The sequence below is a fragment of the Ostrinia furnacalis genome, unplaced genomic scaffold (assembly GCF_004193835.3).
Source record: "Ostrinia furnacalis isolate ACB-3 unplaced genomic scaffold, ASM419383v2 OfSCF2378, whole genome shotgun sequence".
Classification (NCBI taxonomy): domain Eukaryota; kingdom Metazoa; phylum Arthropoda; class Insecta; order Lepidoptera; family Crambidae; genus Ostrinia; species Ostrinia furnacalis.
Window position 1 is genome coordinate 619,219 of NW_021132617.1, and position 24,596 is coordinate 643,814.

The 24,596-nt window shown below is 35.4% G+C and overlaps 3 protein-coding genes across 5 annotated transcripts; 2 read left to right on the plus strand and 1 right to left on the minus strand.

Moving 5' to 3' along the window:
- The first annotated feature begins 1,068 nt into the window (after window positions 1–1,068).
- On the plus strand, window positions 1,069–10,059 carry LOC114355277 (epoxide hydrolase 1). The gene is made up of 6 exons (XM_028308039.1): window positions 1,069–1,359; window positions 5,904–6,028; window positions 6,627–6,739; window positions 6,993–7,161; window positions 8,698–8,849; window positions 9,209–10,059. Exons 1-6 carry the CDS (start codon window positions 1,159–1,161, stop codon window positions 9,469–9,471), a joined length of 1,023 nt encoding a protein of 340 aa, XP_028163840.1. The 5' UTR covers window positions 1,069–1,158; the 3' UTR covers window positions 9,472–10,059.
- A 1,637-nt stretch (window positions 10,060–11,696) lies between these two features.
- On the plus strand, window positions 11,697–15,214 carry LOC114355272 (FGFR1 oncogene partner 2 homolog). 3 transcript variants are annotated; one of them, XM_028308029.1, is made up of 5 exons: window positions 11,697–11,840; window positions 11,910–12,044; window positions 12,397–12,648; window positions 12,799–12,927; window positions 13,592–15,214. In XM_028308029.1, the coding sequence occupies exons 2-5, from the start codon at window positions 11,910–11,912 to the stop codon at window positions 13,703–13,705; spliced, it is 630 nt and encodes a 209-aa protein (XP_028163830.1). In that variant the 5' UTR covers window positions 11,697–11,840; the 3' UTR covers window positions 13,706–15,214. The 3 variants fall into 3 exon arrangements, with proteins under 3 accessions (XP_028163830.1, XP_028163829.1, XP_028163831.1); XM_028308028.1 differs by having other exon boundaries at window positions 11,697–11,807; window positions 13,592–13,986; XM_028308030.1 differs by having other exon boundaries at window positions 11,708–11,737; window positions 13,592–13,986.
- Window positions 15,215–16,228: 1,014 nt separating this feature from the next.
- On the minus strand, window positions 16,229–22,067 carry Spase22-23 (Signal peptidase complex subunit Spase22-23). Its single transcript, XM_028308031.1, has 7 exons — window positions 21,878–22,067; window positions 19,485–19,646; window positions 19,166–19,282; window positions 18,850–18,970; window positions 17,997–18,146; window positions 17,656–17,922; window positions 16,229–17,309 (listed from the first exon to the last, which is right to left on the minus strand). Exons 1-7 carry the CDS (start codon window positions 21,918–21,920, stop codon window positions 17,180–17,182), a joined length of 990 nt encoding a protein of 329 aa, XP_028163832.1. The 5' UTR covers window positions 21,921–22,067; the 3' UTR covers window positions 16,229–17,179.
- Between the last annotated feature and the right edge of the window lie 2,529 nt (window positions 22,068–24,596).

Here is a 24,596-nt window from a genome sequence, read left to right on the forward strand (position 1 = left end):
TAGCTGACCCCTCGACACTTTCAATCATCAGTAGGTAGGTACCTACAATCGTAAATACATTGTAAATGCTACAACTTTCGTGAATAATAAATAACGTCCTTTGGTAGTACCTAGTAGTACCAAGTGGGTACAATTGCCTACTAATAAAATATTATCAATTCAAAAGCAACTAAGACTAAAAGCAACTAAAACTAGCAGACGTCTGTCTGCTACTTTTTCACACCTTTTTCTAGTGGATAAGTACCTAAATATTTTTTTTTGCCTAAAATACTCCAGCTAAGTGCTAGTTGCAATAATAAGTACAACCTTTTTAATGGCTTAAGTCATTAGTAGGCATTGGTGAGTGGTGACTGCTAAAACGAAGACCGCTAATTACATTAGGTACCTACTTAGTTCAGTGAACTAGATGTGCCAGCAACGCGTGAAAATTGTCAATTTAACCTTCTGGCGCAGTCGGGTAAAAACAGAAGAACCTCATGGTGCAATAAACAAATAAATAAATACATTTAACTCAACTGTTAAGATTCCCATTAATAAATAAATATCCTTGGACATTTTACACTGCGCCGCTAGCCCCAAACTAAGCAAAGCTTGGGTACTATGGTTACAAACAACGGATATAAACATACTTAAATTCTTATTTTTTTGTAAATACACAATACATAGGTACATATTATACGTAGAAAACACCCAGACCCGTCACATAAATTAAAATTCATCATTTCAATTTCTGCCCGGCCGGGACCTTCGGCATAGTAGTCCGTTCTGAACCACTATACCTACCAAACGGCCGACAATTAGGTACAAGTAGTCCTTTAAATTAACGGAAAAAAACATTAAGCGGTTTTCTAATTAGTGTGTCACTGATAAGTACCTACCTATGGCTTATCAGTACCTATCATCTGCAAATTGAATGAATATCTTGACTTTGCATGGTGTCAATGCCAACACCTACCTATTCATTGCGTGCTAAGAAAAGTCATTCATAGGCATGGCGAAAACGTAAGGGATTTTCGACTTTAGCACGGTTAATCTTGCTAGCAGCTGTATTCGTTACGTACCAAAGGACTTGTTGAACTCGGATCAGTCTGCTTTAGGCGGCCGGCTCTTGTAGCCGCGTGGTAATACTGTGATACGGATGGTCGGTACTAAGTAGTCATGGATCTATCCATAAAGTTGTACCGACTCATTGTGGTCAATTTGTTAACCGTATACTACTGTATGGTAGTGCTAATTATTATTGCGCTGAATTATGTAAAGGGCTTGTTCGTGAATTCGTTAACCCCGAAGAGGAAACTCGAACCTCCGGCCTGCCTCTCTGACCCGAAGTATGGAGTGCACAAATATATTAAAGTTAATGTAAGTAAAGTTATTTTAGATTTTAAAATTTTCATGAAGCATTTTATACGATACACACTAAATGCAAGAGTGAAAAATATACAGGATGATGCCATGGCCACCAGTTGAAAGGAAAATACACAGTGTAAAGAAAAAAAAATTGTTACGGAATATAAAACACAAATTTATTATTATGTATTTTACTCCTATCTTATAAAACGGTAACTTCTTTCTTACGTTCTTGCTTAAAAAATAATTTTAGGTAAAAATGTGTCATCGCTATGAAGAGTTGAAGTCAGCTTTTGCCTTCTGCGTGTAATTTTCAATTCTTTTGAATTATGTACGGTTTACGTTCTCTACATTCACCACAAACGTCGTGCCTTTAAATGTAAGTAGGTGGGTAGTAGGTAGAACCTTTGGGTAGAACCTTAAAAGAAAGTACCTAATATAAAGTAACACCTGAAACTGCAACGTAAAACCACGTTAAAGCTATAAACATATTTTTAATCCAACAGATGTTAGTTATTTCACAACAACTGATAAAAATATCCGTCTTGTGTACATATACCTATAGTGGTGTTTACAGCTGTTAACTAGTAGACACAACATTTGCATGCATTCTGTAAACACCTTCTTTAGGTACTGTAGCGATATTTGAAATGTAAGAATTAAATAATAGGTACACAACACAATATACCTACTACGTTAAACATATAGCAAAATGTATAAGAAGCACGCACGGTATGGTGCGTGCGTACGCCATAAGTTTCGGCCGCACTCTTATTGCGTTCTTTCTTAGTATAGCCCACGGAATATCCAATTATTATATTATCCAATTTTTCAGTTTTGAAAGTTGATATTGACTAGATACTCTTTTCTTAAAGTCTTTGTTTGATAAAAATTCAAAAGCATACGTAAATATTTTTAAGGTTACCTGCCCATTACCGTAACCTTTCAAGGTTTATTTAATTTATTCCTGTTTTTTATTTGATAAGTTTTGTGAAGGTAAAACGTGGGGAGTGCCAACCAAACTATACAAAGAATCTTACTGGAATGCTTCGAAAGTTGGTTGCTAAACTAAATATTGGTGGACTTAAGAGGTAACATCCATTATTTCTTAAGTCTTCTTAAGTTCAATAAATAATAGGAACTGGATTTGTAAATTCAATCTAACTAGGGAAAGCCGTAGAATAAAATAATTTTCCGCAAACGACTTTCACTGACGTTACTCGTTTCGCTTGCCTTTCATAGTAAAGTGATACCTACATAGATGCAAAATATACAGGCCACTTAGCTGATTATGAGGCCACGAGGAGATTATAGGGCTCCCCTAGATAGCCTAGTTTGCTTGGTTATAAATAAAATAAGAAGAATTAAATAGGTACTATTAGGTACCACAGAATAATACTACTGTGACTGACTGGGTATAATTTAAATCATGTTTAGGCACACACTAAATAATTTTGCATCGATTAAACATGATTGTGTAGCATTATCAGCGTTATCAGGAAGGAAATCGACCTTCTTAGGGCTTCTAGATAATCACGATTTTCACCGGACAATGGAAATTATAATTATCTTTAAATAACTGAAATTCACGATAGACATCCTCAAGACAACTTGTATTACACTGTCTGTTACTCAATCTTTGATAGAGAGTCTGCATTGACTCGATCCCAATTTTTTTTTGTATTAACATCATCATTTACCACTTGTCAAACCACACACACACTGTCATACCATTTACCAACTGTTAAACCACACATGTACCTACCTAATGCAAATAAATGACTTGATTTGATTTGATTTGATCATCAATCTATTCCGGTCCACAGTAGCTGGACATATCCGCGCAATTTTACCATGACGTCTTCAACTCTTTGCAATACGATATGAATGTTTTATTAGCGTCAAGCGTCAAGTCCTATCATAATATTGTGTCTAGTCTACCTATGTACCTATGTATGAAGAAACTCTTGATAACTATTTTACAGAAAATAGGTCATACAGTCATACTATTGTAACTCCTGCCCACCACGTGATGAAAATCCCAGAAAAATCTTGTTAAGTTTACTCAGCCATCCGGAAGAGATCCGGACCAGAAAGCGGAACGACTTTCGTGTTTGGTGCTTTGCAAATGTGCAATGGCTATTATTGCAGTATTGCACACTGCGCTCGGGCACTCGAGTGAATGCACTGTATATGTTATGCACTGGCACGGCACGCACACCTCGCCTCATTATTTACCCTACAAGGCATAGCAATCTTGGATCTCGGTCTACATGTGACTTTATGCAACAAGAATGTTAACAAGATCTTGATAAATCTTGAAAATAATTCAGATGTCGCGAACGCGGGTTTGTCGTCGAGGTAGAGCGTCAATCCTGTAGAAAGCTGAAAATGATTTTGCAAAATAAATCTTGCTCTCCAAGTAAAAGTTGTCCCTATTGAGAACAGACGTTTCGCCAGGTTAAATGGCACGAATCGATATCAACAGTAATCGTACTTTGATACATGCACTTATACCTACAATATTCGTCGTAATCGTAATGTTATCGGGCTATCCTGGGGCAGCTCAATATTATTTAGGACGATGCAAGTAGTTACCGTTAATGTCTTAGCTGCAGTTAAATTTTAAGTAATACTTTGATAAATAACTATAAGTCAGGATATTAGGTATAATAAAGGGATAACATTGTAGAGAGAAATTTTGACGCCTCTTAAAAATGTGTAATGTTCTTGATTTAAAAATAAAATCAAACACGTTTCTTAATAACTATTAGTCTAGACTCTAGACTACCTAGCAGGGTAGGTATATCGGAGATAATTATTATCTCCTTGATAATAAACTCGTTGCTCTAGATAATATTTATATCTGTCTGTATCTGCTCGATTGATAGCCGTTTATTTCAGACTTACCTAAATGTAAACCAAATCCTTAAATAAAACTGACGTATCGCAACCTTCTGATCTGAAGCCCGGCCGCCGGTTATTTGTTACTGATGTGGCATCTAAACGTAGTTTTTTTGATCGACACTGGTTCTGACCTCTTCTGCTTTCCGCGTCGCGTCGTCTACCTAGAGGAACTCATTCCTCATCAGATGTGTTAGGTGCAGCTAATGGGAGCTCAATCAGGCCGTATGGCACAGTGACTCTACACCTTAATCTAGGGTTACGTAGGGTCTTTCATTGCAACTTTGTAATTGCCGATGTCATCATACCAATAATTGGCTGATTTCCTGGCGCATTACAGTCTTATTACCAGACCTTTGTATTATGCGACTAACAGATGGAACCACTAATTGCTCGACCACTGTTTCAATCGATAAGACTTCACAGGCCAGTATTAGAGCGGTGTCCATTAATCATTAACCATTTTCCGATATTTTGCTCGAGTTTCCAGATCTGGCTAAGCCAGGAGGCTTAGTCAGAAACTTAGATTTCCGCCACCATGGCAATCGCTGTAGACTTTGCAGGGTGCAAGAAGTTTGGATTGCAAATTCAAACCGCTATAGTGGGTAAGGGTATGTTACACTATTCTAGGGGTATTTTTGACTTCTTTTGGAACTCTACAATCTACATGTAGGAATTGTTAGTTTATAACAATTACTATTACCTTGACTCTAGGTAGGTAGCTAGGTCCTAGAACAATTAAATCGTTTAACGAACTAAACGATATGAGTTTAATTTGAAAAATAAAGAAAAAAAAGACAATTATAATAGGCTAGTTGCCTAAAAAAATTTTTTTAGTCCGTAATGTTTAATATCAAAAAATATTGGACACATATATTTTTATTTGTCAATCTAACAAATAATTACATAGTTATGGTGCGTTGAAGTTGCGCACGACGTCACAACGTGCGGCATTTTTAAGCAAGCGTTGACGTCACGGGCCTCTTCTTATGAACTTTGGGGCGCTTTATCTCTTTAAATTTTCATTAGTTTGAAAAAGTGAAAAATACGTGTAGAGTATTTTTTGATAAGTTAACTGACGGACTAATTAAAACTCTTGCTTTTTGACCCAGGCAACATCCCCATTAACCCCTAGTAACTACCTACAATACATCTCTCGTTATAAAGGATAATCCTTCCACCTTCGGCCTGATCGTCACTTACCATCAGGTGAGATACAGGCCAAGAGCTTCCTCGTTGTGGATAAAAAAAAAAAAATCTTTTACGGAAATAGATACGAGTAAGTATAGTATAGAATAGACACTGCTTGTAGCACATTATAGTTTTAAACAATGGTATTCAAAGGCAGAAAAGTGACTAATGATTGTAATCAAAGCATGCACGAGATACTTGGGTATTAGGATAGTTACTAAATGGATAATTAACTAACTTAATACTTACCTACATCATTTTTCTATAGGTATGCAAACATAATCCTTAGTACATAATGCGACTCACGTTTATACTTACGAACTAAGGCTCGGGTGTTTTTTGTATAATTTCAAGTACATAATATGTAGAGCCTTAAAAGCCGACACGCGGGTGATAATTTTAGCCATTATGTAGAATACCTACTTACTAGCTAATTTAATTTATGATTTTTGCATTTCCAGAAAATAAAGCTACACTATGTGGAAAGTGGAGATCCGTCGAAGCCCCTTATGTTGTTCCTCCACGGGTTCCCAGAATTTTGGTACTCTTGGCGACATCAGATTCTTGATTTCCAGAAAGACTATTGGTAAGCAGCGATAGTTAATTGCATTTTTACTTCTAAAATGCGATTATAGTAAAGACTTGAAACAGGCTTCAAGTCTTCAACCAATTTTATGACTGGTTGTAAAATCAGCATCAGAAATAGAGCTGTTTTAAAGCAATGCTCTACTCCTTTATAAAATCGAGTCTATTTCATAATTTCCATTGAATTCCAGCTTCAAAATTTAATTAAATAATATACTATTGATTATAGTTTCTATTCTATAATGGAAGCAGCCCCCAACAAGTGTCGTGAAATACTTATTACGAATTCATGAATTAATGAATGGTAATTCTTTGAGTTATAATTTATCAAACTCAAGTTCAAGGAAACTCAATTATGAATAAGTCCGTGTTAGGTTAATATGCTTTATGTAACATTATGAAATATGATGTTTAATGTTCCGGCATTACAAANGTTCCGGCATTACAAAAAAAAAATTATTTTTTTTTTTTTTTTTTAAGTAGATAATTTTTATTAAACAATAACAAACTGAATTTGTACAGGTAATTTACAAACTTAAAAACTATACTATATACAAAAAAAAAATACAAAAAAAATATTTAACTATTTTTAATTGCAGGTGTATTGCTGTAGATATGAGGGGCTACGGGGACTCGGAGAGACCAGAAGGCCTTGAAGCTTATCATTATGAGGAATTAATAGAAGATGTTAGAGATCTCATTCGTCAGCTAGGTAGGTGCAATCAAATTAAATTCTGATACAATCTAAAGGAGGTTAATTACTATTGACCTAATAATAGTTTTACTATTTTTATTAGTTAGTAACCTTAGAACAGTTAGGGCTAGGTTGCACCATCTTACTTTAACTTTAACAAACGTCAATTCCATACAAGAAACACCGGTTATCGTTATAGTTACGCTTAAAAAAGCTAGGTGGAGCAACTCAGCCTAAATGTTTGGTAATTTGAGATTTTTTATAATTACAGGTCGCGAAAAGTGCATATTGGTCGCCCATGATTGGGGTGGTCTGATCGCTTGCAAGTTCCGCGACCTCTATCCAGATGTATTGAGTGGCGTCGTTTTGTTGGCGAGCCTGTCTAGAGAAGCCTGGATGCAATCGATTTGGTCTAATCCTGCACAAAGGAAGAAATCATGGTACGAACTATTCATTAACTAAGATATTTTTAGATACATCATCCACATCTTGTTCGTAGTTTTCAGTTGAACTTCCTATTTAAGTACTGTATAAAAAGGAATCAGAAGTAGCTGTTAATACAGTGAACACTTTCTTGTTAATTGTGATGTTTCTCGAAACAATACGACTTATGTAGTTGTAAAGTTGAGTAACTGAAGGTAGGTAACATTTTTAAACCTTTCTGTGTTGTGTGTGTCTCATTGTTAGTCCTTGTTCAAGCTTGTACTTACCTAAGTATCATTATAGTCTTTCATTGTCTTGTTAAAGATTACCTACCTAGACAATTTTTAACACTGAGGATTTTTGCTTAGGGTTTATTAATAAATTAGGTAAATACTTATTTGTTCTTTTTGACGAACATTTTCACAAAGTCGAAAACAAATTAGTCCGTCGTTAATGTTTTTACTTTTTACCCGACTGTATAGCGAAACGGTTAAGTATTAAGTATTTTATAAATTGTTTGTTTGGTGTCCTTGCCTGACTCAGGTATAACCTTGTTTAATTGCTGAAAGCTATTATAGGTTGTATAGTTCTTTAATTGGTTTGACTTTGGACCTATTACATCTTCTATTTTCAAAATTAATGGTGATACTATCATCATTCATTAACTCGTGTTTCTGTAAAAAAAACCGGACTTGATTTGTAAAATAAAAGTTTAAAATAATATTAGCTAATTAACATATCTCTAGGTACTTATGGCAATAGCCACTATGCTATAGCTAACATGTGGACATGGTGCGTCATTGCCATCATCGGGTTTTGGAAGACACCTACCTACTAATTAATAAGTAACAGTAAGATTGCGTACTTTAGTCATTCGGAGTCGAAAGCAGGTTTGGTTGTACTTATTTATCTTTTTGGACTTTTTGGACGTATTACCATGATTTTGAGGAAGTTCTTACGTCATTTTTGTTAGGTAACTTTTTGCAAAAAATGTATTGAAAATGAATTTAATTAACAATGTCGTACCTTCATAGTTACTGGGTGGTTAATTAGCGTGGATAATTTACGTAATATTCATACGTAATGGCACCTACGACACACGCAATATCTTTGCAAATTAGGACAGAAACTTTTTTATGGGTAAGGTAGTTTTTTGTTTTTAAACATTGTCTAGTCTAATAAGTTCTTCGATAGTTAAATACTAAAATCACAGGACGCGCCCTAGCTTGCCTTGATAAGTGTTAGAGCCTTTACACAAATACTTACTTAGGTAGGTAGATTAATTAAAATATACTTTGTAGTTATAGGGCAAATTCAGTCGTCAACTTTTCTTTATAGAATAGCGGTGTCATTTCGATATTATTAAGAATTTTATTTATAGGGAAACTGTTTTGTACTGAGAAAGGTGGCAAGAAACTGCTCAACATGTAGGTACGGCGTGACATTTTTACCTCGGTTCTTTAATAATCCATAATTACTTAGCTCGTAGCCGTTTTTATAATAAGGTCGATATGCTACGGTAACTAGAAAACTTACGAAAATCTGTATTCTAGGTACGTGTTCATGTACCGAATGCCTGGGCTAGCAGAACATGTTTTGCAACTGGACAACCTGGTGATCTTCGACAAAGCGATGCTGGTACCGGGAAAAGACACTATTACTCAACAGGACATGGAGTGTTACAAATACTGGTTTGGAAAACAATGTAAGTTGTTAGTTGCATCATTGTTCAAGTATAAAATAATTTGAAAATCACTCTTGACAAGTGTGCCTTATTGGTTTGACTGAATAAATATTGAACCTGTAACTTATTTTCATAAATATTAACTGTAAGACTACTTATACCTATCTATAAATACTTAGTTACAAAAAAGAACTTAAGCAAAGATTTTTATTTATTTATTTATTTAATAGGACAACCAACAAGACATACACTGGAAGACAATCAATATTTACAACCTATGAGNCGTATTTAACTTAATCTAAGATCTATGAGTACAAGTATCTAGACATTTTGGAGACATTTTGACTGATTCGAATTTTCAATCATTAATTTCGTTGCAGTTGCCTTTACTCCTCCGGTGAACTACTACAGAGCGAACTTCGCTTACTGCTTGCCAGAGAAGCACGTCACCGATAAGGTGCCGATGCTCGTGATCCACGCTGCCAAAGACCCTTACATAGACCTATCAGTCCTGGACATCATGAAGCAAGAGTACTCAGACATTGAGACAACTGTCATCGAGGACTGCGGACATTTCCTCCAGCAAGAAGAACCAGCAAAAGTTAATAAGGTCATTAGGGAGTTTTTGGCTAAACGTCTTTGAATTTAACCTTTTAATAAATCATAAGTTACGCATTTTGTTTGTAAAGTCGCTTTTTATTAGGAACTTGTCAGTTAATAAAGTAGGTAGTTAAAAATAGTTTCTTTTGTTTGTCGCTTGACCTTGCGAAAGAGGGGTTAATCCGTTTACTTAAACATCATCGGCGTGATTTAATTATCTGTTAGTGTCTAAGCAGCCTAAAAAAAAATATGCCGTCGCCGCAGATACAAATTCACACAATTTGTATCTAATTACCTACGATAACACTGAATCTTACGTAAAATACCGTCTGTAAGCTCTAAGTATACAATAATTAACTAACTCACAACACTTCAGCGCTTTTCACTCATGTACGTGTTTAACCACTAGCTATAAGTACATATTTATTGAATGAATATAATTACATTACATTGGGTGTCAATTAGTAGTCCACTTGAATAGCAATAGACTGCATNTACTGCATAAAAACTGATTATTTTTTAATAAAATAAATGAAGAAACGAACTGAGACAGTTGAAACTGTTTGAATCTATTAATCTATTTTTATCAGACAATAATTTACAAAATTGACAGTTTCTATTTGTGCGGGCGGACTATAAATTATGTAAGCTAGGTGTCTTAAATAAACCTTAGGAAATAGTAAGTAGGAATTAAGTATTAGAAATAGATAAAAATATTATTGCTGCAAAAGCATCTCATGACGAACACTAAGTAATTAAATATTATTTGTCAGAAATGCTAGTCGCTTTGCTGTAGTTTATGATACAGCAATAAATGAATTTTATATTAATTTTATAATACAGTAGATATTTTAAATATTTTTATTACTTATGTTTTGCTTTTATAAATAAACGTTTCTCAATAAAATTGTGTTTTTATACAAGCTCCTAGCCCTAAAGGGTAGTAGGTATTACCTACGTATTAAAAGTATTTTATCTATTTTGTGTTGTATGATGATGATGAAAATGGATTTAAGTAGAAAAAACATGACATTTTCACTTCTTTTTCAGTTATGTTTAATTCGCATTGCATAATATGATGATGATGAAACAATAAAAATATCAAATTAACTACTTACCAGTAGGCGTGCTAAACTGCTGATGTTGTTAGGAAACTCGATCTCGATCCAAAAAGGCAGAGGGGTAAGTTATATTAATTACTAACATTGTAAGAGTTATTATTAATGACTTAACTTAATTAATATTGTTATATTCACTTGTTAAATAAATTATTTCTATTTTAAAAACTATTACTAAACTACGAAACAAAGCCCGCTTTTGCTTTCGTTTCCCGCGCAAGCAAAACCACAGACAAGGGTAAACACTTTTTTTTGCATTTCGCAAAGATAGGTCAAAGTTATCAAATTATGCTGCCTATATAATAGCCATGGTAAGTGCGAAAAGGCTTGGCTATTACATTACTTGAACTGAGTTTAACTCTCTACAAAAATTAATGATTTTAGTTAATTAATTTATAATTTTTGTATTGTAAATCATTCTCTTTTGTAAAAGTAATAATATTTATTTTGCAATAAATTTCTAAACTGAGTTCGTACGTGTTTATGCCATAGACTATCAAGGTCATGTCACACAACCGTGCAAATTTTAAGAGTTTACATGTAAAACTGCCAGATATTGTCTTTCTCTTTCTTACTCTAGGATTCTTAGGTCTATTTAATATTGGCAAGTAAATATTCTCGTCGAAATAGGTACATCTTAATTTGTCCACATAATAGGCCTTCTGAAATGAACAGTGTTGCCAGAAGGTTACTTTTGTAACCTTTTAGGTTACTTTTGAACTGCATTGGTTACTTTTAGGTTACACTAATGAAAAGGTTACTTTTAGGTGATTTTTCAGAAATTGTAGAATTAACTTTTACAGGTTATTCAGTAAAAAATATTAATAGTGACAATTTAAGAATTATGTCACAAACTGCATTTAAACATGAATTTGATTTATTTATTTATTATTTGTAAAAAAAAAAATAGTTTTAGCGAATGTTTTTCGATAATAAAATGCAAATCCAGGAAACGTTTTTATACGACCGGTCACTTTTCGGTCTTCATGGAATGGTCAAAGTTTCTAATTTAGGTAGAAGATAGAATGATCAATTGTATTCGTTTTCGCTCCCCCCCCCCCGTATGAAGGTTACTTTTCATTCAAAAAGGTTACATTTTTTTATATTTCTGGTAATTTCTGACAAGACCCGACTGGCAACACTGGAAATGAAAGCTAATGGCCGCCCGTCTCTAATTTCGAAACAGCTGATGTGCGTCTTTTAATTTTTCTCAGAGAATTCGTGCCGTTTATAAATTGTGTTAAATTAAATAGATGATACGGTACTCGGTTTATTATTTTGTGTTGAAATCAGGGTTCGTGTGATTGTGAATCTAAGTTGTTTGAGTTAAATTGAGTGTTTTCTACATTGCTGGCTTTTTCAGATGTCACTGACCATACAGCAAATCATTTTGGATGCAAAAAGACTCGCAGGGCGCCTCAAAGAAAGAGAAACTGAAGCGGATGCTCTACTAACTGAAACTCAAACTGCTTACAGACAGATCCACACCATGAAACAGGTAAACCGAAGCTGTCCGTCTTCTTGTTCAGCAGTCGATATTTAAATGAATTTACAAGATTTATTCTTTGAAATACTTTCGTTTTAAGTGAACCTTGCGATCAGTAATGTAATTATCTATGTAGTTAAATTGATCTACAATACATGTAATAAGGATTACTGCAGATATTTGTAAACAAAAGTACCTATCAATAACATTTATCAGCAAATTTTATACACGTCATGAATGAGTGTAGGCAGTCTAGTTTTGGGCAAACGTAAAAATAAGAAATAATAAGCTAAATAATTTGACATTATTACTAAAAAGATTTCAGATAATTACATGTAAATTTTATACATGGTGTTTTTTTTAGTACAAAGAAGAAGTGGACTCACTAAATGAAGCTTCCAGAGAAAGGCCAAGGGGCGCATTGATTGCAAGCATAGAAAGAGAGTCACGGTTGATGCGGGACGTTCAACGTGAGAATGGCGAGTTGCGGGCAGCTCTGGAAGATCACAGACGAGCACTGGAGTTGATAATGTCCAAATACCGTCAACACACAGAAAAGAGAATATGGGAGTCGAGGATAGACTTCACTGCTGCTGTCAATGAAAAACAACAAGAGGTAATCATTGTTACTTTTTATGATTTATCTGATAGTTTTCATGACTTTTTTGCCTCAAGGTCATAATTAGTAGGACTGTCTTCCATCCATACTTCATATAATTCTTCGTAATAAGAAAGTGAATTGAAGCAAATTTTAATATTTTTCCAGTTGATCCGTCAGCAAGCTGAGAGGATCAATGAGATGACAAGCATCATGTACAAAGCTGTTAACATGGATGAGAATGGTGACACCAGAAAAGAGGAAGAACTTTATCAACGGCTTATCACTGAAAATAAGGTAGGTACATAAGAGTTAACAAATTTTGCAGTGGATTGAAGTTGAGTTGTACTAGCCAGAATTTTATTAATCTGTAGACTTGGACAGGATATTTTTTTTTAATGTATTTTCTGCCCTATGGCAATCTGTTCGAAAACAATAAGCCACTTGTTTGGCTGGAGCTACATGTCCTGAGTTTTATGTTGTCTTCGAGAGCCAATCAATTGCTGATCTTATTCCAGCAAACTCTCTTCCTGGCTTTGGGCGAGACTGGGAATGCCTTGTCTTTTCAGTCGATTGTACTGTAGTCCACCTTCTCCACTTAAGGCCTGTGCGAGTTCGTTTGCATGAGTTTCCAGTTTCTCCTGGTATTTCAGGCTTGCCTGTACTATTTCCTCACGAACAGTGTTCATGCCTAGGTCAAGATACATGTACTTGTTGCTAATACATTGGGGTATGCCGAGCATGGTTCTAAGTGCTTTACTTTGAAATCTCTCCAGTATGTCGATGTTACTCTTGCTAGCTGTTCCCCATAACTGTATCCCATAAGTCCAGATAGGTTTCTGAGGACAGGATATTATGAACCTGTTTTCCCAATTCAATAAAAAAAATATTTTTACTTACCAGAGGATTTTTTCTTTTTTTTTACGGCAATGTCTAATAGTTTTTATTTAAACCATTACAGGGTTTGAGGGAGATGTTGGATTTGTCAAGGCGGTATGGATCAGACAGGGCATGCGCGGCCCCCACTGAGGACAAGGATGTGCAGACCGACGGGCCGCCGCTGACGGGCGCGTGACGGCCCGCGGTGGAGCCCTGCCGCCTCTGAACGCGCCGCCCTGCCGGCCTCCGCGCCGACGACACATATAGGTAGACTACACTTCACCTGTCCGCACACTTGAAACTCATCTTCTCACTCTGATCCACTCGTATAACCCGGACGGAGCTTCTCAGGTGTGCCGGAGAGGTGGGATGCAGACGAGTCACCGTTCCAGTATACAAACTTTACCTGTTACTCACAGATTTTGGATGTTAGGTCTTTTGACAGTATGCCTCTCATGTTTCACATTTGTAAACAAAATATTAATTGTGACAACATACAGCGAATGATTACAATGTAGTTAAAAAACTTTTTGTTTTGTTTCTCAATTGGTTGTATTGGATGTTGAATTATATAAATTTAAATATTAAAATGACATTTAAGTTAGATGCTAATGTTATCTTGTAATGGTAAAGTATATCACGTTTAGCCATCATTTATTAGTTATTCTTACAATGTATGAAACCAAATCACATAATGTGGCAGAAACTGTGATCTTTAGTGTTTGCTGTTAAGTTGATGTAAAATTTGACTGTGTTATGCTTCTGAAGTTTATAAATGTAAACACATTTCTTCATCTAATTGAAATAGCTTTTCAGTAGATTATTAGTCCTCACTCAAACATTTGCTCATTAAAACTGCAGGTTTAATAAAAACATAATACTCGGTAGTAAATAACTTACGTTTAATTCATTATAAACCACTTATCTCACTATGTAGGCTACTCGAATTTCAGATAGATTTAGTGAAATTATAGTTATTTTAAAATCAGACTACTATGGGACCCACAATGACGAAATAGAACCAGTTTCATAAGTAAATCATTACTTAGTTATCCAGTAACACCCTATCACACAAATACTAGTCAATTTTCAATAAACAGGTCACATAAATTTTTATTATTCATAACCACCATAACACATGTTGAATGTAACATAAATGAATTCATTGATTCATCTTTCGGGTGATTTGTGCAAAGCAACAATGTGTTAGGTACTAAAATATGCAATATTTTTTCATGCAATGTAGTGGGATCAGCTTTGAATGTTAGGAACAATCGTAGAATGGTGGATTGTAGTTGTTTGTAGTAGCAACCTTCGTAAATATAAATAATCATGCCAAAGGCATGCAAGCAATATGATTACGATACTGTTACATGTAAGTACTGTTGTTAAATTTTTTGAATATCTAGCTCTGCCGCAAGTCTCTCGTGATTGTCATCGTGGACATTTAATTATGAGTACAATTTCTAATTGAGGGACCGTATTAATGATAGTTATCATTCCTCCTAGAAACAGAGCAATGTCTTCGAGAATTTTCCATTATTTGGGATCTTTGCTAAAATTATCGAAGATTGCCTAGATAAGTATAAACTTTTAAAAAGATTTTATCATGTTTCTATGGAATAATGATCACTAGTATGAATGTAGTCACTTCGAAAGTTTCTTTGGTTTAAAATTGACTGTAGACCCATCACAAATATTTGATCTAAAATTTAGGGCATTTTTAATTAGTTAAATAATTTTAATGTGTCGGTTAATTTTCAATATTGAATAGAGATGAAACGGATATCCGGTAACTATCCGGTAGGCCGGATATCCGGCCTAAATTTACTATCCGGCCGGATACCGGATAGTAACTCACTATCCGGCCGGATACCGGATATTAAAAAACTATGACAATTTCCTCTTAAGAAAATGAAATACATTAATCTTTGAGGTAAATATCAATAAAATGGCTTATAATAATGACGGCTTTTATTTAAAGCCCAAAAAGTTACAAAAAAGCCATATTAAGGCCTTTCAAAAACCTAATTTCTTTTTCAAGACTATTCACTCTAATGACGAATACATAAATAGTAAATATCTGTTAATGTCGAACGAAATATTGCCAAAGAAAAAAGGCGATCTTTTTTTCACTGATGATCTGATGACATGATGCATGCAGTTCAGTCAGATTACGCAACAAGTAAACTAATTTAATTTTCGCTATTCAATTACACACTCACGATAGCAACCGAAATCTTCCGAATTGATCTGCCCCCTAGACAAGTGGCAAAATCTGACATTCTATTCGGACTGATTCGATTTTCGAAAAGTGTGACTAGTCTAGTCTATTAATATACCCACTGATCGCGTTTGAAGCACCTGTGCGGCGCTAAACTCGTCACGACATGCAACGAGACAATGGGCCAACTATCCGGCCGCCGGATATCCGGCTATCCGGCCTAGCAGCTGGCCGTTTCATCTCTAATATTGAACTTAAAAATTATAGTGTATGTGTACTATGTGTACTTTACTGTTGAATATTCTTTTCATACCACTTATTTCCTATCAATATGCACAATATAAAATACTTTGTTTTCACATAGAATAATTATTCATTTTCACCTTTGTTCTTTTTATTATATTCCAAAAGATATGTTGTTATTTACAAAGATTATGTCCCTTATTATTATCTAAAATACTACTTAATTATTTCTACTAATAGAGTAATAAAATCCAAACATTTATTAGAATATATTAAGGATAAAATTTACAAGATAAATCTAATTATAGTCAGTTTAGGTTTGTAATTTGTATTTTGATAGAATGTTTCTAAAGTGGCTCTGAAATTGTAAAATACCTTTACCTCATTAACATGATAGTTATTGTGCTTATGGGAGATATTAAAATGTATGTAGTAAATGAACATTAATTAAATATTAGATCAGATTGCTTCTTTAGTCTACTTGCATTTATGCATTCAATAATTGCAGTTGAAAATTATATAAAAATATAGTAAAATCAGTATGTATGAATAGATTATAGATGAATTATGTATTAAGTTCTAATGCAGTTGTCTACGCACAATCACAAAAACCTACTGAAAAATCTATGCATTTGCTACAGAATAACACAGATAAACTTTTATAATTTAATACTACCTACGTTGGTTACGAAATATACAAATTTTTAGATAAAATTAATAGTTGATACCTAGTTTTTTTCTGCTGTAGAACAACACATGTAGAGCGAAAAGATAAATGTTTAAAATGTAATTGATAAAATAAATATACAATACACATAAATTGATTGTTTTTATTGTTTCATCTCATAATATACTATGAATTATATGCAATTTGAGATGTTATTGGACCATAATATAGCTGTCCCACCTTGGTGTATGACAATGTATGAAATGAAAAAAATTGGGAGAGGAAATGCAAGGGAAGGAACTCGCAAAGATGACAATATAATGAATAAACCTGTCAGACATACTTATTCTTTAACTGTTAATGATAATCAAAAATATCCTACAAACTGATCTCTAGAAACACTAATTAGGTTTATGTTTAGGATATTAAAATTAAAGTCCGGCATAGAGTAAATCATTATAATTTGACAAATCTTACCATAATAATTATCATAGCAATCTCAGCTACACCATAACTTAATGGTGGATCCTTTCGGATCATACCTTTGTCTGTGTATACTCTGTGGGGAACTTGAAGGAGTGTTGTCCAAGAGCTTGGATGTTTGGCAGCAGCCCTGCATTGGGTATGATGTTCCAAGACAGGGTCAGTGTGACGTTGTTGTGACCTCTGTAAAAGATAATAATAATGTAAGCTTTATTAGTAGTATCAGTTATAGGTGTAATGGCTTTGTAAATTGATGATATTTCAGGGATTAGAGAAAGTAGGAAAGCTATTCCTATTACAGAAAAAGATTTTAATTTTTTAAGTGAGACAATCATGTATGGGATAGTTAGATTGTTGATGTTAAAAGTACAGTACCTCTCTAGATACCAACTTACAACAGGAAAAAAGGAATTTTACTACATTGCTGTATTGTAGAATTCCTCTCAAGATTATTTTATTGTAGACAGTCTGGTTTACTACTATTATACTGGACATATTGCATAGATTCAAGAGATTAAAAAAAACTTACTTTAAACCATTTCCATCATCCCAGAAATAGTATTTTGTGTTCATGTTTTTAAAGTCTAATACAGCATTTTCACCACGGAGGATAATTTTATCCCAAAGAACTACTTGATTGAGTTCATTGTTGGTTGTGATGTATTCAGCAGTTAGGTACAGGAACAGCTGCTTCACATTCCAGTTGAAGAGGTGGGAGAGATCAGTCTTCAGATCGAAAGTCAAAAATCCGAGATCATTCCTTTCACGTGAGGCGCCGTAATCTGGGACGTTTTTACTGTAAGATTATAACAAAGGGTCAGCAACGAAATAAACTGTTAATATCACAATAGAATATCGATTTATACTCACACGACCACCTTCACTGTGTTCATTTGTGCGGCAGTTCTGTAATCCACAGTTAATGTGGACAGAAAACATAAAAATGTGAGACATGCTAAGACACTTAACGTGTACGTTAGTATTGCATTGCCTCTTGTTAATACGGAGTACATTTTGTCACCGTTCAAATTGAATTTTGTTTAGTTATAGCACATTTAACACAATTTTCGCAAGTGAATATTTTACCACGGTGGCAACCAAACCACCATCAAATGTCATAAATGACAGCTGACTGACAGTAAGGACACGTCAGTTGTCAAAATAATATTTGTCTATGGTATCATAACGTTATCGTTATTATCCGATCTCGTTATTAATTTAAACCTTGCGAGTTGTGTGACTAGCATGATGAGCACTGAGGTCTGAGTGGGTGTAGTGTGCGTATGATTTTAACGTCTGGTAGCAATAAGCATTCAAGATAGACTTCAGACATAAGGCGAGAGTGAATATGCACTTACAGGGCAGATATGTAGGTACCATCCTAGACTGCAGTTCACTTAACACCAGGTGTGATTGCAACTAGTTAACTAGTTCTGAATAAAAGTTAACTAGAAGCCTTACCATTGATGCCAAGCTGGAGGCGCAAACAGTCTCCTTAGGTTTATTATTTAGCGACATACTCGTACTAATAACATGGATTATTTTCTAAGTTTCAGGTTAATGTTGAATAAATAGACACGTTTTACATTAAATAAATATATTTAGTTTATTAATACCAATAGGTCGTAGTGCCTCTACAGTCATAACTCCTATAACAGTCATGAAGACACTCCAAGATATAGCTGAGTTGAGAACCGCATTGTTGCATGGTATAGCTCCAGCTACAGAGCGACAGAAGCAAGCCCTTGTGCGGAAGGTTCCATTCACTTGATCATAACAGCCACTTGTGATGGCCATTCCCATGTTGTCCACGGCTCGAGTGCACATGTAGGTTGAATTTTCCGCTAAAAAATTCACATATTGATCAAATAAGTATTTTTTGCGACTCATTTTAATTCTGACATACCTGCTCTACTTCACAGATATAAAGGCTATAGTATCACAGTTAATAATATAAAGTGATTAATTCAGGTTAGAAACTACAAGAATAATTGCTTTCTGGGTGATGAAAAGGCTCTTTTAGCTAAGCTAATACACACCTTGTCCATTGAAATAGTAGGTGAACTGGGCACATACGTCGTTGCTGGCCAGCACGCAGGACGCGTGCTCCGCATAGTTCTGCCAAATGTAGTGCACGTCTGGCCAAGTGCCGTCCTCTGAAACATTTGAAATTGTAGGTATGTTGTACGTTACAAATACGAAGAAAATTCGAAAATTTCACCTAAAATAAGTAACTGTCTCATTTACAAACACTTATGTAGGATTGGTAATTTGTTGAAAGTAACGAAGAAATTAGTTAAGTTAAACCTGACTAAGTATTATTATAAAAAATAATAACGATTTGCTGACAACACTTACCAGAGACTACAAGTGGTTCTCTGCAAGGTATACCGCTGGCTAGCCTGGTTGCGTCCTGGCATGTGGCGTTCCTAAAAATACTCTCATTGGAGTACCGAGGTCCTAGCCAGGTGAAGTCGAAGCACCGAGGCACGGGGGTTTGAGCCACTGCTATACAGGCACCTGCATGAATTAGAGTTTGATTCAGATACATAAACCTCATTTTATGCCGAGTCATTTTTAAATGTAAATAGGTAGGAAGGTGCTGCATGCACGTTTTTACCTATCGGTCAATATGTAAATCGATATGGAGGCCTATGCTCAGCAGTGGATTTCTTATGACTATGATGAGTCATTTTTAAGAAGCATTCATTATTGGCAAACAAGACTTCGAAACTAATGATCATTCTCGATAAAGTGTATCAGTGTATTATCATTCATAGATCTTTTGTGTCGACTGTATTAAAAGTAGGTACAGTTATTTTTGTCTTAGCTTCTATTATATCAGGATACAGGACAGGAGGACAGGATAAAATATGTACAACAAAGGGCCACCAAATGAAGATGCCCGTTACTTGGGCTCTATTTTGTGAATACCTGAGGCTGAGGTAGTTTACGTCCACATTTCATACCTTGAAATGTGGACGCGAATCGTCATTCGACTACTAGGGACCTAATCGATGAAGAAGTAGCCCTAAATTAAGATTGTGGTTGGTTAGACATTCCTAAGTTTTTTTCCAAGCTATTTGTCTGGTAAGCTAAAATATAAATACACTCGCGAGCAAAAGTATGGAATCACTTACATGAAGTTGTTTCCACGCGATCTTGTGTACTAACGAATTTGTTAGTAACAAAAAAAGTAGCACCATTTTAAAGATTAAACTTTTAGCTTTATATTGATACCAAATTTATTTAAATCACACCAGTATTTAAAAAGATATCCCGGCTGATGTGAAGAAGTAAGGAAAAAGACATGTATCAACTGTTTGATACGTCGCGAGTTGCGGCCTATTTACCCCCCATAAAAGCAAGTGTTTTCGGATTTTTGCTTTCACACGTTGATCCATACACATCTCCGCTTCTTTTGACACTTTACCTGGGATTCTACACCTTCAGAAGCAGCACAAATCGTTGCACTATTGCAAGAAGTGCTCAGCCAGCGGGCTGTCGCACGTCAGTTCCACATAAGCCAGTCCTGGGTTTCGAAAGTTTTAAGGCGCTTTCGGGAGACTTGTGGCTTTATCCCGAGACCAAGTTCTGAACATTGCCGGTGCACATCGCAGAGGGAAAACCGTTTTTTCATGTCAACCTCTCTATGAAATCGTCATTTGACTGGTATCGACGTCCAGCAAGAGCTCAGAAATGTTCGTAGGATAGCTGTTAGCGAGTGGACAGTTCGTCTAAGATATGAGCAATAAAATTTGACTCCAAAAAGGCCTGCCACAGGCTGGAAACTGACGGCAGGTCACCGACAAGCACGCTTTCAATTAGCTCGCACTCGGAAGGCGAGTTTTGTTTTCCGATTAATGCAGACTGTTTTTGCAGTGCAGCAGCCGAAGAGGTCGGGTCTATAGACGGCCTGGGGAGCGATTTGTGCAGTGCTGGTTCGCTAAAACATTGGCTTATGGGGGTGGCTTGCTCGACTTCCCATCGAGATGTGCAAATTGAAAGCGTGCTTATCGGTGACCTGCCGTCAATTTCAAGCCTGTGGCAGGCCTTTTTGGAGTCGAATTCTATTGTTTATTTCTTAGAAGAACTGTCCACTTGCTAACAGCTATCCTACGAACATTTTTGAGCTCTTGCTGGACGTCGATACCAGTCAAATGACGATTTCGTAGAGAAGTTGACATGAAAAAACGGTTTTCCCTCTGCGATGTGCACCGGCAATGTTCAGAACTTGGTCTCGGGATAAAGCCACCAGTCTCCCGAAAGCGTCTTAAAACTTTCGAAACCCAGGACTGGCATATGTGGCGCTGACGTGCGACAGCCCGCTGGCTGAGCCCTTCTTGCAATAGTGCAACGATTTGTGCTGCTTCTGAAGGTGTAGAATCCAAGGTAAATTGTCAAAAGAAGCGGAGATGTGTATGGATCAACGTGTGAAAGCAAAAATCTGAAAACACTTGCTTTTATGGGGGGTAAATAGGCCGCAACTCGCGACGTATCAAACAGTTGATACATGTCTTTTTCCTTACTTCTCCACATCAGCCGCGATATCTTTTTAAATACTGGTGTGATTTAAATAAATTTGGTATCAATTTAAAGCTAAAAGTTTAATCTTTAAAATGGTGCTACTTTTTTTGTAACTAACAAATTGGTTAGTACACAAGATCGCGTGGAAACAACTTCATGTAAGTGATTCCATACTTTTGCTCGCAAGTGTAGTAAATGTAGGTACTTAGGTGGTAAATACTTACAGGTGGCAAGGATAGCAGCTACAACTATGTCGTTTCGATGCATTTTCCTCCAAGAATCATTAGTGTTTTAAATTTTAATTACACAATTAAATACGTTTACACTGCACAATTTCAGTACTTTACCGTGTATCACTGAAGTATTTGTGTGACGTACTTTATTTGTTATCATTTTCTTTGTAATCGAGCTGTAGATATAATCGGCTGTATTCATTACTGTCCGCTATCAAATTAACAATTGTAATGATTTTGTGTGATAAGATAAGTAATGAGTTCCTTCCTTGACTGGGCAATATAATTTTATTTTCACTTTGTTCTGCTGAAATAATCCTCTGTTTATATAAAAAGTCTATTTTGTTCTACGTTAATTTTACTATAACATTGAACATAATGTTAGCTAGACCAGGAATCGAATCCAAAGTCCAAACCTCTGCAAAGAATTCAACACCATTCCGCCATTAATCCATGGTCGCATTAGGATTATCAGTCGTTGAGTCGTATTACTAGATTATCCGGATAGATTGGTCCATCATAACCGCATTATTCCACTTTTATTTTTTGAATTTATTCAGTTACACGTTCTATAAAGTAGCACATTGTGAATTTGCATGGCGGTGTAGCAGGTGGATCGGGCGCTGGTAGAATGAAATTATTCCCCATTCGCCATCGGACGCTAAGCCGATTTCGTCTAACCTCGTTCAATCAGTGCGCGAGCCGCCCGTTCGCGCAGATTTGTGGCACGACAGATATGTCCGCCATTTTAAAATATGTCCGCTTTTGAAATGGACTCCATCGTTTAGATCTAACAATCTGAGGTACGGTTGATAAAAATAAAATTTTCAATTTTTGAAGATTTTCAACTATTATATTTTTCAAATTTGTTTTGAATATATTTAACAGCAAGTACACAAACGCTGAACTAAGTTACCTCACCATCCTCTGGTCATCAGCCCGTTCTAATTCTACATGTACTTAATTAGTGACATGATTATTTAAATTACGGACTTACATTTTCTTCTTCTTCTATCGAATGGATTGTGACTGAGCTCACAAATTTATGTTAGTCTTAGGCAGTTAAACCTTTTATTATATTATTGTTATAGCCACGATCTACAGCTTGGCTTCCAATGAAATTCAACCAGTGAAGGTTGAGTAGCCCCGGGGATTAGCCGTCTTAGATCCAGCAACGAATTGAATCAGAAGAATATAGGAGGAGTTTGAAATACATATATCGACTTCCCCCCGATGCAAAGAGCGAATCTGAAATAGTATTAAACTCTCTAAAGAATAAGATTAATTATTATTATACATCTCAGAAAAAGGATAACAATCAGAAGTCAACTTCTTTGTAAGTTTAGAATTGTTAAGTCTATGTTCCCAAATTAGAATGTAAAACAAAGAAAAGCATAGAGCCGACTCTACCGATGATATCGAAACGATTTTTAAGCCGGCTTTATCGTGAATTTTTGATTGGGAAACGGACTTAGCTGAAGCAGTTCGCCTTCGTATGGATAGCATTAAATTCAACTAGTAATCTTAATAGTAGTAATTCTTGGTATGTATATCACTCAGCATAGAGCTTAGTGGTTTAAAAATACGTCAATTTTAAGAATTCCGAGGATGCTCTTAATCTTAACTCTATCGTGTCAGAAAATTTAGTTAAGGTTTCAAACCTTTTTTGATGTCTAGGTACCATCCAAACATCATAGAATTGACTGTTTGTCTCTGACTCTATCAGGAAGAGGTTCCCTGATGAGCAATGCAGTATGACTATAATTTTAGAAGCGTCAATAAAATTTGAGAGACGCCCGAGGCGCGTGGCCTCGCGAAGCTAGGCTGTCATACGCAGACAGGGTTTAGAAATAGGTACGGAGTCTGACCAAAACAGATGTTCATTATTGACTGTTTGATAGCTTTATAGGCAGTCACTTTTAAATCATTCGATTCTAAATAGGTATACTTACTAATGTGTTTAGGCATCAAGAATCTGCTTTTATAACAGGACTGTAACCTAGTTTGTAGATTAGGATGCCAATATTATTGCTTAAACTTTTCATAGCAAATTATACATACAGTAGAGCTGGTCTGAAATTGCTGATGCTCATTTGCTTTCCAAAGCAATCGATTAAGAACCTAAATCAAGATTTTTAAAACCAACATGATTGGTACGACGTGTCTAGAACTACACTGCAAAACATTGTTTACAGCCATTGCAAGGAGATTTGCACGAATAAAACTTATCACTCGAGGCGACGGCGACAAATTTATACATCGCAAACAATCACCATTTATCAAGCTAAGTTTCCAGTGTGAAAAATGCTCACATAAACCCGCAAGCAAACTTTAATACGGCTCTTTGGAGTAGACAGACCGCAGCAGGGCTGGAATCAGAGAGTTCTAGTACCTAGACTAAACTAGAAATCCTTATTGCAGGCATTTAAAACCTTGTGTATTAAGTAAAAATTATACCTCTATTACACCTCTTCTGATTACTTATTGTATGTAGTTGCTTTACGCATCTTTTCCGTATGATGGCAGATGTAACTTTCTGCATGCTGATGTGGTGAAGTTAACGAAACGGTGTGCTGAATAACTTTCCAAAAGTGATTGATTTAGTATTGCTTTTTAAGGCTTATTGTATTTATGTATTCATTTTGTATTAGGTAAATTCATTGTGTGTTCGGTTTTCATACACTAAGCACATTTTATTCAAATAGCTATG

Bases quoted from the DNA above. Each gene is read 5' to 3' on its own strand.
- Spase22-23 (XM_028308031.1), bottom strand. From the start codon at position 21,920: ATGCATCGAAACGACATAGTTGTAGCTGCTATCCTTGCCACCT. The intron at 19,647-21,877 runs GTAAGTATTTAC...TAATTCATGCAG, and splicing joins AGCTGCTATCCTTGCCACCT to GTGCCTGTATAGCAGTGGCT. The intron at 17,923-17,996 runs GTGAGTATAAAT...ATAATCTTACAG, and splicing joins AACACAGTGAAGGTGGTCGT to TAAAAACGTCCCAGATTACG.
- LOC114355272 (XM_028308029.1), top strand. From the start codon at position 11,910: ATGTCACTGACCATACAGCAAATCATTTTGGATGCAAAAAGACTCGCA. The intron at 12,045-12,396 runs GTAAACCGAAGC...TGTTTTTTTTAG, and splicing joins AGATCCACACCATGAAACAG to TACAAAGAAGAAGTGGACTC. The intron at 12,928-13,591 runs GTAGGTACATAA...AAACCATTACAG, and splicing joins GGCTTATCACTGAAAATAAG to GGTTTGAGGGAGATGTTGGA.
- LOC114355277 (XM_028308039.1), top strand. From the start codon at position 1,159: ATGGATCTATCCATAAAGTTGTACCGACTCATTGTGGTCAATTTGTTA. The intron at 6,740-6,992 runs GTAGGTGCAATC...TTATAATTACAG, and splicing joins AGATCTCATTCGTCAGCTAG to GTCGCGAAAAGTGCATATTG. The intron at 7,162-8,697 runs GTACGAACTATT...TCTGTATTCTAG, and splicing joins GCACAAAGGAAGAAATCATG to GTACGTGTTCATGTACCGAA.